Here is a 17320-nt window from a genome sequence, read left to right as displayed (position 1 = left end):
TATGGAAATTTGTCCACAAAATTAACTACTTTCCTTTCCATTTCATGTTATACGAATTAATTCAGAAATAGATGCAAACAAATTGAATACAGTAAATTAAATTTTGAGTACATGTACAATTTTATTTAATAAATGTTCTACCAACATATGCAGGCAGGAGGAGGGTGTAAGTGTAAATAGTGACTGTGTGCGTGACATGTAGATTTTTTATTTTTTATTTTATTTTTCCAAATAGCAATAAAAGGTGTAGTTGGGATTTACAAGAATGGACATTAAAAGGGACAAATATCTAATTTGAAATAGGGCTATATATTTTTTTAGCAGATAATTTTGTGATGAGTGATGCAGCCATTTTGTTGTTGGTAAGTATGACCAGACATGTTGTGGACCACAGCCTTCATTGACAGATATGTATCACAAATTTAATCCTCTCTCCCCCTCTAACAGATCGTTCAATTCTAGCCGTTGGATTCTCTTCACCTTATCCATATATTTCTATTAGGGCTTGGGCCAATTTGGGCTGGCCCAATTTCAAATTAATAATTCGAAGGCCCGGCCCAGTTATTCCTAAAATTCCTTTTCATCCCAAAATAATTCTTAAAAGAAAATGAAAAAGATAAAATGTTCAAGACACAAAAGTAGCTTTTTGTTTTTTATCTTTTAAAATAATTTTTCCTATAGTATTGGTAATAATTTAAATTATTAATCATTTGTTAGGGGAGGATTCACATTATTCATACAAAAAATTTCCCTAAAAAATATCTAATTAAACACTTATTTTTTATATTATACTAAAAATAATTTTATATTTAAAATATCATATCATACAATTATTCAAGCTATTCAAATCCCACTTTGAAATCGAAACCTCCCGAACAAACACGCCCGGAGAAGATTGCAATTATAATATTTTTAATCCAGTTGTCAAATGTCAACTACTAATGAGAACGATGCCACATCATATATCATATCAATGTACATTATTGGGTGGGGTGGGGTGGAGGTCAAATTAAATTTAAAAACATCAAATTGCCAACATGGTGTGGTGTGGTGACAGACAAGATTACGCCCACCCATACAAAGAATACATAATTAATTAATGCATTGGCCACATGAAAAAAAGAAGCAAAACCTTTCGATAAATCAACAAATAAAATGAGAATAAACTAAATTCAAATCACCCCCAAAACACACAAGTCCATACAATGGAATGGTAACAAACCCTAAAACTGTGATGATGCATTTTAGGTTTGATTAGATCACATCTTAAGTTTCTGATGTCCGAACCTGGAGAAGAATTTGGCGAGGAGAGCAAAGAACGCAGCAATGGAGGCCATGATCCAAGACCAGAGCAGGATAATATAATCCTTGAACTTCCTCTTGGGCTGATGGGTTCTGTCGGATTGAAGCAAGGCTCTGTAGACAGCCTCAGTTAGGGCAAATGCAGCGACGGGATCAGATTCCTCAGCCACGATTCCTTGCTCAGTCAGACATGGAATATCGTATGCCCCACTTGTCTCCACAATCCCCAAGTATTCACAGATTCTAAGCCTCCCATTGATCCTTTCCTCGGCGGTCAAAGTGTCTCCATGTGTTAGAATCAAGATTGGATTCTCATCTGCAATTTCGATACGATATAAACCCTAAATTATAAAAGCCCCTTTGTGTCCACTAGTGGAATTGACTACTGATTCTGTCTGTGGACTGTAATAATTTTGACTTACTTGAAGAATTCTTGGTAGCTGTGAAACGGAAGAGATCTCTTATGGCCTGGATTGTTCTGGTGTTGCCAGATTTGAAGGATTTTTGGATCTGGGAGAGATCAGCCACAACCATTACACAGTTGACTTGTCTCTTGATGAACCTGCTGGAACTAACCCGGCAGGTCCACATGGCTCCTCCTCCTCCTCGGAAGTGATCGTGTGGCCGGAGACAAGGGTGGTTGTGTTTAACACCGCCGGAAAGCCATTCCGAAACGTCGGCCAATCCTTCATCCATCTGGGTTTGGTCCAAACCTCTGGTGTCGTACACGCAGAACCCACTCCTGGATGATCTCAGGACATTGTGTTCTTCAAGGTACATCGTGGTCGGCTCGCCTGCAGATTGGATTGTGTGAAATTGATGATCTAATTATCGATAAAGTAGTAATTAATTGAATTAGGTTAATGGATTACCTTCAGGAGGTGAAGTTTGGGCAAAAGGGATGACTCCAGATCTTCCGAGAACACTGTACATCATGTTGACGAAGGCACTCTTGCCGGAAGCGATCATGCCTGTGAGGAGGATGGTGATGACAGGTGGGATGTCCATGGCGGATTTCTCGATCCCTCCGACGGGGAGGCAGAAGTCGCCGGAGCGGTAGCTGATCAGCCTGTGCCTCAGCTCATCGAGGCCTTCGCCGGCGACGAAGGCCAGCCGCTCCATTTCTCTGAGAACTCTGAGGCGTGGGGTCAGGTTGGAGGAGAGGTCGGAGATCTTCACTTTGAAATGCCCATTTTCGTCGAACTCCTCCAGAGTTCTCCACCAGCAGAAGGCTGATTTGGCCACCAAATTAGGGTCTTCGTTGTTGAAGAAGAGACCGCTGTTTGTCATGAGGATCGATGGTCTGTCTCTCTTAGTCGTCTTTGTCTTAAGGGGGACTAGATTTAGGAATTATCGATCCGATCCATTTATGGAAATGACAGTGAGTAGTTGAGGGCGATGAAAGGATCATGCTGGCAAGTAATATGTCGTCGGTAGATATCATTCATATATAATTAATATATATATTATATACGTATGTATTCTCATTCTGGTGAACAAACATATATATATATATATTATGGGGTCTTGACTTGGGCTTTTCCTTCATGTGCAGGTCTGTCTGCAATGCAGTAGTGGCCGCCATTGATGATCCAATTAATCCTCTATCAACAGCCAAGATCGTGAGTTAATAAAATTAACACCACCTTATTCCATGGAGCTGCATGTTTTGCTTTTGTTCCACCCATGACACAGTCACCAATCAAGGACAAATTTTGGTGTATTAAAAAAATATATTGCCAGGAAAAGAAGACAAAGAAATAGTGACAGGGTGCAGCCATGTCTTAATCTTTATCCCCCCCAACTCAATAATGTTGCAAGCACTAACGGGTCTTTTTTTAAAAACAAAAAAGAACTGGTTTCGAAGTGTTTGGAAAAGCTAGCTGATGCTGATGATCTACTACACCTGCCTGTACGATGGATTAAAAAACCCCAACCTGGGTAAGATCGAAATCATACTATATGATTGAAGATATAATAATAATAATTGTCCACAACCTCACAAAGATTAGAAAAGCATGCTCAAACGCTGCAACTGCAATAGGAAAAATAAGATCCATGACTCCACCAGACAAGAACACCAGGTTGCAATGATCCATAGCAGTAATGAAGGCAGGCAGAGACAGAGAGAGACAGACAGACGACCATAGAGTAAAGAATTCATCATCAATATCTATCGATTGTCGAAGATAAATCTTCCAACCCAAAAAACCAGACTCAACCGGAACTGAAATAAGACCTAGCCGACGAACCAAGGAGACATTTTTATCGACACCAGCACTCCTTGCTCTGTTTATTGACCTGACCTGACCGACCACCACAGCACAGAGCACCTCATTCAAACCACAATAGACTCTGGACTGGACCCAACCCAACTCACCAAACTCGCGGAGAGGAGAGGAGCTGTACCCGACTTTCATCACTTGATCCGATCAGACATCACTTTATTCACCCACCAACTGAAATGGATATTGATAAGGCCTAAGCCATCGGAAAGAACATAAATTCTTGAGATATGCATATATTGAGAGCTAACCTTCAGCTAAAACTGAATCCGCCGGGTGGAACTTGAACATTGCCATCTCCAAAGTTGAATCTTGGTCGGTTGCAACCACCCGCACCTTGTAAAACCTCCTCCTCCTCCTCCCCTTCCTGTACCCAATACGCTTCCAGTATCTTCACAGCCTTCTCATAGACGTCGTTGTTGTCATGACTCTGCAACTCCTCAATCTTTTCTAATCCTTCAGCTTCATCTACTAATTGGGCAAAGTAGTTTACTTCTCCAGTGTTGCCTCTCTCCACATCCCCAACTTTCAGTATGTTTTCTAGGGCCTCTAAACATACGATGACAATTCTCGGATCAGGGCAGATCAAAAGGTCACACAGTGGCTTGATGCAGTCCCGCTCGACCATGTACCTACAAGCCATATCATATATGTGCACGGTGCACTATATTTAGATCACGAGCAAAAGCAGATAGAATACACCAAAACTATAAAAAGCAAATACTACTTGATTTGTTCATTGGTTCCTCCAGATGTGGCATTCGAAATAGCCCAAGCAGCCTCCTTTTTTATATCAAATTCTGCGGTTTGGAGGAGAGTAACCAAGGGTTGTATCAGGCCTGCATCGATTACAACCTGGCATTTCAAAGAATATTCAATTAGTCTTTACAACATAAAAGAAGCTTTCTACAACAGATGATTGGATAAGAGGCAGGATAATACTAGCATGTGATGAACATCAATCAGGATGAACTTTTATACCTGTATTTGTTCTTTGTTTCCAGCAGTAATGTTTGAAATAGTCCAGCAGGCTTCTTTCTTGATGCTCTTTTTATGATGGTGAATCAATAGGTTCAACAAGCACGGAAGTGCACCATGATCAATAATATACTGGAAATCACAACACAGTTTAAGATCAAACACATATATATTCCAGCAGACAAGCTAACTAATACTCGAACATGAATATGTTCAGCAAAATGGCTGACAGTCGAATGCAAAGAGACTTCGAACCTGAGTTTGGACATCATCACCGGTCACTATATTGCCAACTGTACGAAGTGCAGGTATAAGCACTGAAGGAGCGGGATGACTGGCACATAAAATTTATTTTAAAAGATTGAGTAAATTGTCAGCACTATAAGCTCAGTTAAATCGTTTTTCTATAATAATTCTGAAAAATCACACTCACAGAAGAAGCTCCACAAGTCTTTGACAGACACCAGCCTCAATCACAGCCTGAATTTTGTCATTTGTACCATCTGAGAGATACGAGAGAGCCCAGCATGCATCTGCAAGCACCTCATCATCGTTTGAGGTTACAAGACGTTGAAGGGCTGGAAGTGCTGGCCTCACCTAATAAAATAATATCATGAACTAAATCACAATCGGGTCTTGTTCACTTACGGATGCTATTATCCAATTAACCACAAGACATTTTAACACCTGTTCAAAGGGAGGCTGCGGCTTGCCTCGGCAGAAGTTTGAAAGTGTCCATGTTGCATTTCTCAGCATTGAAAGCTTGGAACTCACATTCAACTGAACAAGCAAAGGAACCATGGCCCCATGGCCTAGAACAAAGTCACGGCATTTAGGAGAATCACCAGCGATATTACCCAGCGCCCACACGGCCTACAGATAAAATTATGTTAGTAGAGATTTATTGAATGCACAAGGAAATATAAAAACAATATAATTTTTAATATGTCCCATAGAGTAACACCTGCTCCCGGACATCTTCACTGGGTGAAGTCAGAAGCTTTACAAAAATGGGGACCGCTCCATTATCAATAACCACCCTGGTATGCTCAGAAGTGCCAGAGGCAATGTTGGTAAGAGCCCAAGCGGCCTCAAACTACACAAAACTCATAGAGTGAGCAAAAGCTCCAAACAGTAACCATTAGCTATTTTGTAATAATATTTGAAGCAAACTCCACCTGATGCTGGGGCATATTCTCCCACGTCAGGAACTCAACAAATCGAGGAACAACCCCTGTTCGTATTACTTCATCTATAGGAGGACTTCTTTCTATAAATTCAATTCGAAAAGCCATTGTGAAAAATAAGGCCTTAACCATCATATCATAGGCTAAACTACCAAAATGAAACCACGAGGTTTACCAATTGACAGTAGTTTCCGGAACTGCGAGGTTGCTTCATGCTGCAAGTTGCTATCATGTGACCACACCCCAGCAACCATGGAAGGAAGGGTCTCCAACTGCACACAAATCACAAAATATAGCTTAAAGCATTGTCAAAACACAATCACGTATTATAAATACTTCTGTTTATGGACACCAGACTCACCTACAACCAGTATATTCAATCATAAAGAAATTCATGACAAAAACATATATTATCTAATAATATTTATGCAATTTTCGAGAAAAAAGAAAGGCAAAGATTCAGAATGATAAACAATCAAACTCACATCATCTGTTGATTTGCAATCCCTATTCTATTATTCATAAAATAAAAATGGGATACTGTGAGTCCTGTTTCAACATTGTCCACACCCCAAGAATCCAAACCACGACATGAATTAATTAATTATCCATAATTTCCAAGCCAAATATCCTTTAACGGTTTAAGTCGAAATAAGGGCATGCGACGGTAGGCAATTCATAACCCTAAATACGATTGAACTGGATAGCCAGATAACTCTATCAGAATCACTTTATAATATCAATAAGCACAAAAGAAAAAACCACCGACTCAAGAATTCAAAAAAATCGAGAAGTGAAGAACGGATGTTTTCTTGGACATACTCATGAAATGAAAGATCGAAGCAAAAATTCGAAGTGTTAACTTTCTCATGTTATCGGCGAGAAATCAGACCTTTTTCTCGATCCCCGATGAGTGAAGAGACGCTGGGAATGGCTGCGGGAGGCCTTCTCTTCGCTTTTTCAGCAGACTCTCCTCGCGCTTACTCTTTCGAATCTCCACCATATTGTCCTCCCGCCTTCTTCGACCATCATCGGCGTCCAACGCCACCTTGTATCGGCTCCGCCGCACCTCCGCCCTAGAGCCCGGCCTCAATGACATCGTTCCTGCAAAAAAACGAACACCGCATTAATCAATCGACCAAAAATACACATAAACAAAGGCAGACAAATACACATGCTATGCTACACAATCACCGCCATACCTTAAACCAGAGAGAGAGAGAGAGAAAGAGAGTGCGTAGAGAACGAAGGTCGAAGCAAAGGAAGGGTTTTTGAATTGGTGAGGCGAGCAGTCCGAAATTTATGGCTATTTAACCACCCGCACGTTGAGGAAAAATGGTTGCTACCTCTGGGCCAAGAGCCAATCGGGTGACCCAACCTTTTGTTTGTTTGATTTCTCGCCGATAACATGAAAAAGTAAACACGTCGAATTCATTCTAGGGCATCACCCATCTATAATTTTTACTTTCTAAAAGATCTCCAAACTATCATTAACAATTACCATCTTTGCTTACTTTAGCAATAATTGAATTTGAGAATAGAGAAGTTTAAGGTTGTCCTCAACGCATACATACATACAAGCAATCCCCCCACGTCCCTATAGCATTTCCATTCCACTCCCCGAACCTTGTTACCCATTTTCATCTCTGTCTGTCGTCGATCAAGCTAGTTGGCAGGCAGAGAATGAGAGGGGTGGAGGAGAAGCAGGCAGCGCCACCGCGATCCAGCAACGTTATGAATCGGCGAATCCCCTCATCATCATCTTCTTCGTCGTCGTTCTACATCCCTCCTAAAGATTCCGAGGCCAAAAGAAAACAGAGGATCAGAGCTTACAGGGCGTATGCTGTTGAAGGACGAGCTAAGGCATCCATTCGCAGCAGTATTCGATGGGTTAAGATCAAATGTGCATCCTTCTTCATTCATGGATATTAATGAATTGAGATATAAAACATCCTTTGAAAAGCTTCGTTATTTATGTAATGGTGTTTTGCTGAGGTGAGTTTGTATCTGATTGTTTTCTGGGATTTGAATCTATATATTAGTGGTCCCTTTTAACGTTGTTCTAGAGGGTCGAGTTCTGGTTATTGTTCCCTGTCACGCATCTGCAAGTTGCTCTAAAAATCGTTGCTTTTTTCTTTTCCTCATTCAATTGAATCCAACTCAATTACAAAGAATGCAGAAGATTCCTCATATCCTGTAATGCAGAAACAAGATCAGCGAGTGCTGGTGTCAAACAGGAGAAATCTCTTTCTGGGACTTAATTAAGATTGCATAAAGCAACTGATTCCAGGAGTCTGGCACACCAGGAAGGCACCAGTGGCTGCAGTCCTGGGAAGCCAAGACATGGTCATGGCTCCCTGATGAAGCTGATTGCCTGTATACTGAAGGGTGCCCATCTTTTCTGTAGTCTGTCATCCTAGTTATGTTCAGGTACTGAACCGGCGTCTTCATCTTCGATAAAACGGATTCTAAGGCCCTCGCCATCCATGGATGCGGCGCCAGATGAGCTTCCTCGGTGATTGGTTTCGTCTCGCCGTCGCAACTCCCTCCTGAGTCCCATCGCCCACCTCTGCTTGATCACCACCACATTGTGAATACACATATATAAAAACAGGCACGTACGTAAAGATCTTGAATGTGGGTTATGATGTTTGTACTTGAAGTGGGAGGAGGAGTAGCTTCGAAAGAAGATGGTGGTCCTGGTGGTGTTAATGGTGGAATCAACCCATTTAGCCCACGTCTGCAGGGCCTTCTTGTATGCATCTGCCACTTTCAGTCTGCTGTATACATGAGCACCTTCTTGGAAGTAGTACTTCCTGCAAATACAGATCAATGCACAATTCATCATACATAATTAATTAAACACATATATACTCCTCCTCTGTAATTACCCCTGATAGGTTTTCTTGTGAGTCCACCAGTGACCTGTGTTGAAAACCACAATATCGGCATCCATATACTCGTTGTGGTAGCTTTCCATAACGTCCAATCTCAGAGTTTCTCTGCGAATTCCGGTCTTGTCCAAGAACTTCCATTCTTGAACGAGGAAGGGGGACTTGACGAAGTCTATAGAGCAGTTGAAATCCTGAGAACAATCAAAAACAAGAATTGATTAAACTTATCATCTCTGTCATCTGATCAAGAACTGGAAAGCAGTTGCGGGTTTGTTTATGACCTGGAATTTGATGGAATAGAATCTTTGGGTTCTGAACTGGCGGCTGCCGGAGACTTGGACGACGTTGGTCTTATTAGGTAAAGACTCCCAAATTGCACAGACGAAGGATTCCCACATGTTCCTGTTGAGTGAATCCCCCACAAACACCAACTGTTTCCCCCTCAGAAGGTCGAGCATTTTGAGGCCATCGAATCTTGGGATTTCGCAAGCACGAGGTTTCCATTTGAACTTGAGGTAGTCCGAATCGGGGCGACCGTTGTCGAAGCAATTGAAAGCTTCGTCGACGAAGGGACAGGTTCCGGGCCTGTACAATGGCTCCATTCCTTCGTCCTGAATCCAACTGCCGTCGAACACGTTGCAAGAAGTGGGCTGCTGCGGGTCGTCGTCGTCGTCGTCATTGTTGTGAAGAATGTCGAGGGTGTGTGTGGGAAGGGCGGTGAGAGGAGGAGGAGGGGGGGAGGGCAGGGGGACAGCGGAGACGGTGCAGCTGGTGTAAGGGTGGGAAGGGGACAGGGAGGGGGAGTGGAGGCGGCGGGAGGCGAGACTGGTGTAGGAGATGACGGCGGGGGAGGCGGGGCCGGAGGCGGAGAAGAAGAAGACGGTGATGATGAGGATGAGGGCGATGAGGATGGTGAAGAGGTAGTGGGATGTTGATCTTGAGGAGGCGGAGAAGAAGCTTCTTGAGGACTGCAAGACCAGGACTGTGCCGGGGAGATTCTTGAAGATTGATGAGTAGTCCATCACGGAAGATGAAGATGGAGATGGAGATGGAGATGAAGATGGAGATGGAGATGGAGGAGCAGTTAGTTAAGAAATAGTACAGCTACTACAACTACTACTACAATGCAGTGCAGTGAAGTGAAGTGCATTACCACCGCCACCACCACCACCATTATCATTTATTTATCAATGCTTGCAACTACTACTGATTCGTTCGTTTAGTTTGTTTATCAAGGAATAATAATGATAATAACCCATGTATATACACACATATAAAAAAACAAAGAAACCAAATAGTAGTAATTAATAATAATGGGGATGGGTATAGACTATTATTATTAGCGAATAACACAGGAGAGGAGAGGAAGAACCAAAGTAGGATGTTGTTATTACAGTAGTAATTATCAAGTAATGTGTAGAGATGAGATGATTGTAATTAGGAATTAAGAAGAAGTTAGATTAGAAGGAAGCAGGAGGCCTTCTGGGAGGGAGTTGGTGATGAGGAGTTCTGTGCAGCTTTGGGCGCAGTGTCTCTATAGCTTTAATGCTGCTTGATGATTCTTGACCACCACCACCACCACTACCTTGCTCCTGCTGTTGCTGTTGCTGTTGCAATGCCAGACATAAAATTAGAATCAAGGGGAGAAAGATGAGATGAGATGAGAAGGAATGAAATAGCAGTAGCAGTAGCAGCAGCACCTTGCACAAAGCCCAATCTGCTGAGTCAAAGAAGGCCCTCTGCTTGTCCTGCTTTGTGCATAGAGTATGAGTATTGAGTATGAGTATGAGTATGAATATATATATGTATGCATCATGTACTGTAATGGCAGTGGCAGAGGGACTAGTGGGAGACCTTGGAGATCAAAGGCTTCTTCTTTGGCACAAGTCCTCCATACTTTCTGTCAATCTCTGGTGCTGCTGCACCAGCACTGCTACTCTGCCTCTGCCATCCATCCATCAAAACTAATTAACACAAAATGGATGGTTGGATGGATGAATTAGCTTACCTACCTGGAGCTGATGGTAATGGTGGTGAGATGATTGTGATTGTGATTGTGGTTGTGGTGTTTCCTCGCCGCTTTCCATCATCTCCTTGACATTGATGCTATTACTCATGTGTTGCTCTCCCATCAAAATACTATACTACCACTCTGCTCTGCTGCAATACATGAATATACTCCATATGAAACCAACAAAGAAGAAGAAGAAGAAAGAATGGTGGTACCTTTCTTCCAAGTGGAGCGACGAATAGGAAGGCTAGCTACTTTCTTCCTTCAACTAAAGAAACCAACCAAAAGCAACACACCCCACACCCACACCCACACACTCATACATTAATGAATAAAGCTACCTATCTATCTATCTATCTATCTCTACATATACATACACACACACACACACACTACCCTTGAGAGACAAAAGGTATCATACTAACTTTTTACACTTTTTCCAACTAAACAGATTAGATAGAGAAAGACAAGTTTTCATATTATTATACTTCAAATCAAATGAGCGTTACTACATCATTTTCAGCACTACTTGGAGTCTGCCTACAATTATTGTTATTATTAGTATTTAATATTTTTTGTTAATTTTATTCCTTCCAAGTGGAAATGGTATGGTATGGTATGGGTATCTGCCCCCATCCAAGATTTTAAATTTGCTTTAGATTTCGTCCCTTCTATACTATCTATATATCCAAAAGATTTTTCATTTAATAATTAAATCAACATTATACAATAGGATCTATATCTGCACTGCACATATAATATATAAATAATTATACCAATCAATCATTTTAAAGACTAATAGTGAAATTCATTTCCTCCTTCAAAAATAACATGAAAATATAGTGAATAGGGTATTCAAATTTTAAATTTTTAACAATCTGAGATATATCCAAATAAAAAGATAAAACTATATAAGTGATAATGATACTAATATATATCCAAACATAGATTGTAGTATACCAATCCAAATCATACATACTTTCCATTCACTCATAAATCCAAATTACAACTTACGTTTACAATTGCATCAACATAATAATTAATCACCCTTTTCTTTTCATCCATCATTCCTTAGCCTAAATGTATTCTATGCTACATGTAAACTCGCCAACATGTATCATACACTTGTTTGTTATAACAAATATGGTTTTTCAAAGAATCCAATGTTCTTTGGAAGTTAAGATTTGATTTCTTCATCCGCATCAATATGCTCGAGTGAAATGACGTGCTTTAGATCTTCCTCGATCCCCACATGCACATGGTGATCGCCCATAGGAATTCTTCGAATTCCAAATTTATCTACATCGCTCAAATGTTTGCATGCGTCAATATTGATCCTAACCCGTGTTTTGGCTCCGGCCATTACGTGGACCTTCTCAAATGCCACTAATTGTTTATCTTCCTTAGACGGAGAAGTGACAAATGCCATTACCGTATGCGACCCATCCATTTCTCCAATATTTTCCACATCGATATGCATTTCTTGCATTAAAGCGTCACAACTTGTGTGTGACACTCTAATTGCCCGAGTCGTGCTATTGAAAGCTTTTAGACTCGTCGATGGGACCGAAAGTTTAGTTGGGCCGTGGGCCAATGTGTGCCTAAAGCTTGTGTAGCTTAGCCCAAATCCGAAAGGGAAGACATTTGGACCTTTGTAGAATCTATAAGTTCGCCCTGGATATCCTCGAGATGGATCTGCATGCATGGCCATGTCGGTCATAGGTACTTTGGCTAAATAGGATTGAGGATACCATGTCATCGGCAACTTCCCCCCTGCATAGACAGCAACATATATATATATATATATCATATTTTTGTATTATAAAATATATATATATATATATATATAAATTAGAGGTACCTGGATTTGTAGCTCCAAATAAGACATCGGCTATGGCGGTTCCTCCGGCCTGGCCGGGGTAGCCCGCCCATAAAATGGCGGCGATTTTGGGATCGTTTTTGGCGAATGAAACATCAATTGGGCCGCCGGACATGAGTATCAGCACAACAGGGCCTTTGGATGCTCGAGCCACCCTTGATACTAATTCCTGCTGTCGTCCCGGTAGAAGTAAGCTAGCTCGATCTAGGGCTTCCCGCTCTACGGCTTGGTTGATTCCCATCACTAGCACCGTTGCATCGGCGTGACGAGCTCCTACTTCAGCCCGATCGAATTGCTCGCTGCCTTCACAGCTTATGGAAGTGCAGCCTTCCGCGTGAACTGTCTTCGCGTATCTCGATATCCCTTGCAGAGGGGTATCGTAACCACATGGAACTCCTAGGGCAGGTGATCCAACAGAATGACTAGATTGTAATTTGTAACAATCAATTTATATAGTTTTGAAATTGAGTAGCGATTATATGTGTACCTACCGGCATAGTTTCCGATCATGGTGTCGGTGGCGTCGGAGTTGGGACCGATGACAGCGACGGTGCGGTGGCGAGTGGTGGAGAAGGGTAAAGCGCGGTTGCGGTTTTGTAGCAAGACTATGCCTTGACGGGCCGCTTCGAGGGCCAGCTGTTTATGGGCTGGGGTGCAAACGTCTCTTGGGCCCAAATTAAGATAAGGCTGTTTTGGGCCGTCGAACATGCCCAAACGCATCTGGACGGTGAGTAATTGGGCCAAGGCCTGGTCCACGTCAGCTTCGCTGAGTTTGCGCTGCTGGACGGCCCTCTCAGTGTAGACGGCAAGGAAAGGCCCACAGTCCAAGTTCAAGCCTGCAATGCAACAGTAATAAATTAAACCCTAATTAAGTCTTGATTAGGTTTAGCTTTAGCTTTAGCAGCAGCAAGCTTTAAGAAGGAACCTGCTTTAATGGAGTCAGCGACTGCATCCTCCGGCGTTGTGGCGTAATGCTGCTGATTGTAGAGAACGTCGACGGAATCGCAATCTGAAACGATGTAGCCGTTGAGGCGCCACTGCGCGCGGATGGTGCCGCGGAGGAGGGCAGGGTCGGCGCAGGTAGGCTTGCCGTTAACCTGGTTGTAAGAGCACATCACGCTCGCCACTTTACCTTCCATCACGCACGCCTTGAACGGCACATTGTATGTTTCTTCCAAATCCTGTCTGCTCACCTGCACGCACGAATTCATTAATTGATGGATTGATTCATCAATCAGATGATTTTGATATGTTACCTTGGCATTGAAGTGATAGCGGTCGATGCCCTTCCAGAAATCAAGATCATAGGCCGTGTAGTGCTTGCAGCACGCAGCAACCTTGAGCCTGTCGCCGGCGCCGCCGCCCTGCAGGCCCTGGACATAGCTGGCGGCGTACCTGGCGGCCAACGCCGGGTCCTCGCCGGGAGTTTCCTGGCCGCGCCCCCACCGCGGGTCCCGGAAAATGTTCACATTTGGGCTCCAGTAGGTCAGGCCGGCCACCCCACCGTTGTACATTGCCCTCGCTTCATCCGAAACCACCTGTAAAGTAGTTATTTTTTAATTACTAATATTATTTAGTACTAGTATGTAATTAATTACTTGTATTTAAATGAATATTAATTAATTAATAGTAGAAGAGGTGGATAGGATGGATGATGAGCACAAAATAGGGAATGGCGTTTACGTTCGAAAACCTATCAATAATGGGCAAAAGTGGTCCTACTCCTGTTGGGACAACACGTTAAATAATGTTATCAAGAATGGTAGCTTTTAATTCCATAGAATCTTTTGCTTTTTTTGGACTATATGTTATGAGCATGCAGTGCACACTAGATGATTTCAGGTATGGGCAAGGAGCCAGTTGCGAATGCTGCTGCTGCTGCTTGTTTTCTTTTTATTATATAATTAATTACAAAATGAAATTAAAATTACACAGTTGTCGTATGTAACCACCCAATTTGGATCATTTCTCACATTTGTTCTTTTGGACACTGCACCAAATGTTGTATTATTATTATTATTATTATTTTATGAGAGTGAGTCACATGCACAGCTTGAACCCGCCAAAAAGTGTCTTGTCTGCCTTAAGAAAAAAATTGATAGATGCCTTCCTTTTATTGTCATATTCTTGCAGTTGGATGGAAGTTTTCATGGCCCTTTTCAAAAGAACGACTTTCTAAACACTCTTTTTTTTTATTTATTATTATTATTTTTTCTTTTTTTTTTTTTCATTTACACCACCACCACCATACATTAATGAGTAGTTTCTTTGAGCTGATGAGGACTTAAGAAGAGTTGTTGAAGGAGCCAACCTAGTAAATACTTACTTGTACGTTCGTACGTTAAGCCTCAATTATTGATGAAAAAATTAATTAAGAGGGGATTTAATTTGCCACTAGTAAAGTGACATATAGAGAGTGATTGCTAAATAATCATTTAGACAAGTGTAGGTTCCTAACCAAACTTTTCGACTGATTAAAGACAACAACCACCAAAAAAAAAAAAAAGAAAAATTATTTAATACATTTTCACAGCAGTCAAACAATAATCCAATTCCAAGATTTTGTTCAAACCCGTGAACTTATTTGAAACTTTTATTATTATTATTATTATATTAAAGGTTATAAGTTTATACTATGCTTCTGTTCCATTGAAGCATAAATGTTTTTGAATATGAATATTAATATTAATTAAATAATGTAGATATAAAACACACAGAGAGACATGCGTGTGTGTGTGTGAGAGAGAGAGAGAGAGTGACCTGGCCGATGGCTTGCCAGAGTGAGGCGTTGAAAGAGGCGGCGGTGGTGATGACTTGGGGGAAACTGGTGGCGCCGGGGAAGGCGCCGCCGAACTTGACGCCGGGGCCGGTGTTGGAGACGCCGTGGAGAGCCTCGGACCACCACTCGTACCCCCGGATTCCGAGGCGGTCGACGGGGGCGGCATTGTTCACCAACAGCCTGATCTTCTCCTGCAATGTGAGCCGTCCGATTAAATCCCTAACCCTCGCGTCCATGCGCACCGACGGGCTGCAGAAGGGCAAGCTCCTCGAGGCGGCGCTCGCCGGATCGCAGGCGAACGGCGGCCGCGATTGGCCGACGTGGAGCTGAATGCCGCAGATGAGCCATACGAGCAGGAACCAAGCTTTTGTAATTATCATTGTTATTATAATTATTGAAATTGGATGTGAATTGGGGCATGGCGATGGAGAGCTTTATATAGATACATCATCCATCATTGTAGATCGATGTGAGTGTCAGTAACTGTTGTACGTTTATATGTATATTTATTTATTTTCTATTATTTTTTAATCTGTATAAAATAGAGAGTCGTTTTTGTGTGAAGTGAAATTAATTAAGGATAGGGAAGAAGAGTCAAGAGTGGTGTTAATGATTGAGTGAGTTAGTAAAACACGCCTATGCTTCCCTGCACTGCTGCCTTTATTGGTTTATTCAATTTCATGATTCTATATCAACAAAATTGTTAATTAATAAACAAATTTCCATCTGCTGACGATGGGGTTCAATGGTGTGCATTTTCATTTTCAGCAGCAATTGCCAGTTCTCGTATCATAAAAATAAATAGATAAACAAACAAACAAATTTCGATCCACAAAAACAAACCCATGTCACTTGCTATTGAATTGAATGCAATTTTGGCCTATCAAAGGGTTTCTTGAGAATTCTAATAAAAGAGGAATTTTGTTTATTTTATTCAACATTTGTTTTCTTTTTAATTTCACTTGCACTTAGAAGATTATATATATGTATCATCGAATTCCAAGCTTTGGTCTGAATTTCACTTTTGGGTTAACAAAAATTAAATAAATATTACATGCTTAATTATATATCAACAATAAATCAAAATTGCATACATCCGATGATCCAATAACTGAGTAATAATTAAATTAGTTGGGGTAAAAAAGACAGCTCTATGTATGTATGTATGGTCAATGTAGGCACTTAAATAATTACAGTAGACACATATATATAGGGCTACATATATTATATTAGATTAGATAGGTTAACAAATGCATTATGATTATTATTTTATTTATTTATATTTTATATAATTAACTTCTCCTTAGGTGCTATAGTCTATTCTAATTAATTCTCATGTTTTGACCATTCATTAATAATTGCCACCATATTCTTATTACATATATATATATATATAATTATTTCTTCTACCTTCAAAATTAATTCTATTAACATTGGTTGGCTTGTTAGTTACTTTACACATGCACTCTTAATCACTACGTAATTACTTGTTATTTGATTGATATAGATATATATATAGTCATGCTGTTTAATTAATTATATATACATGTCTTCATAGATATTTCATTTCTGCCATTTGAGCTTGACCCTCTAAATAATTAGTAGCATATGATATGTATTGGTAGCTAATTAAGAATTTTATTTATTTATTTATTTATTATTGTCAAGAAGTAATTAAGAAAGAGTGTAGTATTAGTATATGTTACGTAGTGATTAGTGAATTATGCATGGATAAATTAAATTTCAAATGATCAACAGCTGTTTGCATTTAATTGTCTTTCATTCGAATTATTGAAGCCCATTCCTAATAATTATGAATGATTGCCAATCAATTTACAATTATTAAACCAAAAAGTTTCTAAACCTAATTATTATTATTATTATTAGATGTACAATATTTTTCTTATTGTGGTTACCAAACATATCTAATATGTTCCCTTTGATATATCATTATATTAGCATTTCTCATTCAGATCCATTCTATAATCTAGATTTCTTTGTTAAA

General features: G+C 40.7%; 5 protein-coding genes across 7 annotated transcripts; all 5 read right to left on the bottom strand.

Moving 5' to 3' along the window:
• Nucleotides 1-1009: 1009 nt before the first annotated feature.
• On the bottom strand, nucleotides 1010-2720 carry LOC127249129 (uncharacterized). The gene is made up of 3 exons (XM_051271786.1): nucleotides 2175-2720; nucleotides 1725-2096; nucleotides 1010-1618 (listed from the first exon to the last, which is right to left on the bottom strand). Exons 1-3 carry the CDS (start codon nucleotides 2590-2592, stop codon nucleotides 1260-1262), a joined length of 1149 nt encoding a protein of 382 aa, XP_051127743.1. The 5' UTR covers nucleotides 2593-2720; the 3' UTR covers nucleotides 1010-1259.
• A 524-nt stretch (nucleotides 2721-3244) lies between these two features.
• Nucleotides 3245-7662, bottom strand: LOC127249127 (importin subunit alpha-1a-like). The gene is made up of 12 exons (XM_051271784.1): nucleotides 6955-7662; nucleotides 6645-6856; nucleotides 5928-6024; nucleotides 5744-5835; nucleotides 5530-5661; nucleotides 5253-5438; nucleotides 4999-5162; nucleotides 4821-4899; nucleotides 4569-4697; nucleotides 4315-4442; nucleotides 3839-4219; nucleotides 3245-3761 (listed from the first exon to the last, which is right to left on the bottom strand). The coding sequence occupies exons 2-11, from the start codon at nucleotides 6849-6851 to the stop codon at nucleotides 3841-3843; spliced, it is 1593 nt and encodes a 530-aa protein (XP_051127741.1). The 5' UTR covers nucleotides 6852-6856; nucleotides 6955-7662; the 3' UTR covers nucleotides 3245-3761; nucleotides 3839-3840.
• Nucleotides 7663-7855: 193 nt separating this feature from the next.
• Nucleotides 7856-9754, bottom strand: LOC127249128 (protein trichome birefringence-like 4). Its single transcript, XM_051271785.1, has 4 exons — nucleotides 8928-9754; nucleotides 8644-8837; nucleotides 8410-8568; nucleotides 7856-8321 (listed from the first exon to the last, which is right to left on the bottom strand). The coding sequence occupies exons 1-4, from the start codon at nucleotides 9666-9668 to the stop codon at nucleotides 7982-7984; spliced, it is 1434 nt and encodes a 477-aa protein (XP_051127742.1). The 5' UTR covers nucleotides 9669-9754; the 3' UTR covers nucleotides 7856-7981.
• A 196-nt stretch (nucleotides 9755-9950) lies between these two features.
• LOC127249131 (uncharacterized) lies at nucleotides 9951-11050 on the bottom strand. 3 transcript variants are annotated; one of them, XM_051271790.1, is made up of 5 exons: nucleotides 10873-11050; nucleotides 10659-10803; nucleotides 10501-10590; nucleotides 10347-10394; nucleotides 9951-10253 (listed from the first exon to the last, which is right to left on the bottom strand). In XM_051271790.1, exons 2-5 carry the CDS (start codon nucleotides 10776-10778, stop codon nucleotides 10107-10109), a joined length of 405 nt encoding a protein of 134 aa, XP_051127747.1. In that variant the 5' UTR covers nucleotides 10779-10803; nucleotides 10873-11050; the 3' UTR covers nucleotides 9951-10106. The 3 variants fall into 3 exon arrangements, with proteins under 3 accessions (XP_051127747.1, XP_051127746.1, XP_051127748.1); XM_051271789.1 differs by having other exon boundaries at nucleotides 10659-10806; nucleotides 10873-11049; XM_051271791.1 differs by lacking the exon at nucleotides 10873-11050 and having other exon boundaries at nucleotides 10659-10865.
• A 564-nt stretch (nucleotides 11051-11614) lies between these two features.
• On the bottom strand, nucleotides 11615-15803 carry LOC127249125 (beta-D-xylosidase 1). The gene is made up of 6 exons (XM_051271782.1): nucleotides 15297-15803; nucleotides 13793-14074; nucleotides 13462-13729; nucleotides 13028-13372; nucleotides 12519-12932; nucleotides 11615-12430 (listed from the first exon to the last, which is right to left on the bottom strand). The coding sequence occupies exons 1-6, from the start codon at nucleotides 15693-15695 to the stop codon at nucleotides 11835-11837; spliced, it is 2304 nt and encodes a 767-aa protein (XP_051127739.1). The 5' UTR covers nucleotides 15696-15803; the 3' UTR covers nucleotides 11615-11834.
• Nucleotides 15804-17320: the final 1517 nt, after the last annotated feature.

This window comes from Andrographis paniculata, unplaced genomic scaffold (genome assembly GCF_009805555.1).
Source record: "Andrographis paniculata isolate CXL003 unplaced genomic scaffold, ASM980555v1 Contig35END, whole genome shotgun sequence".
NCBI lineage: Eukaryota > Viridiplantae > Streptophyta > Magnoliopsida > Lamiales > Acanthaceae > Andrographis > Andrographis paniculata.
Note: the sequence above shows the minus strand (reverse complement) of the source record. Positions and strands in the feature narration are given on the sequence as shown.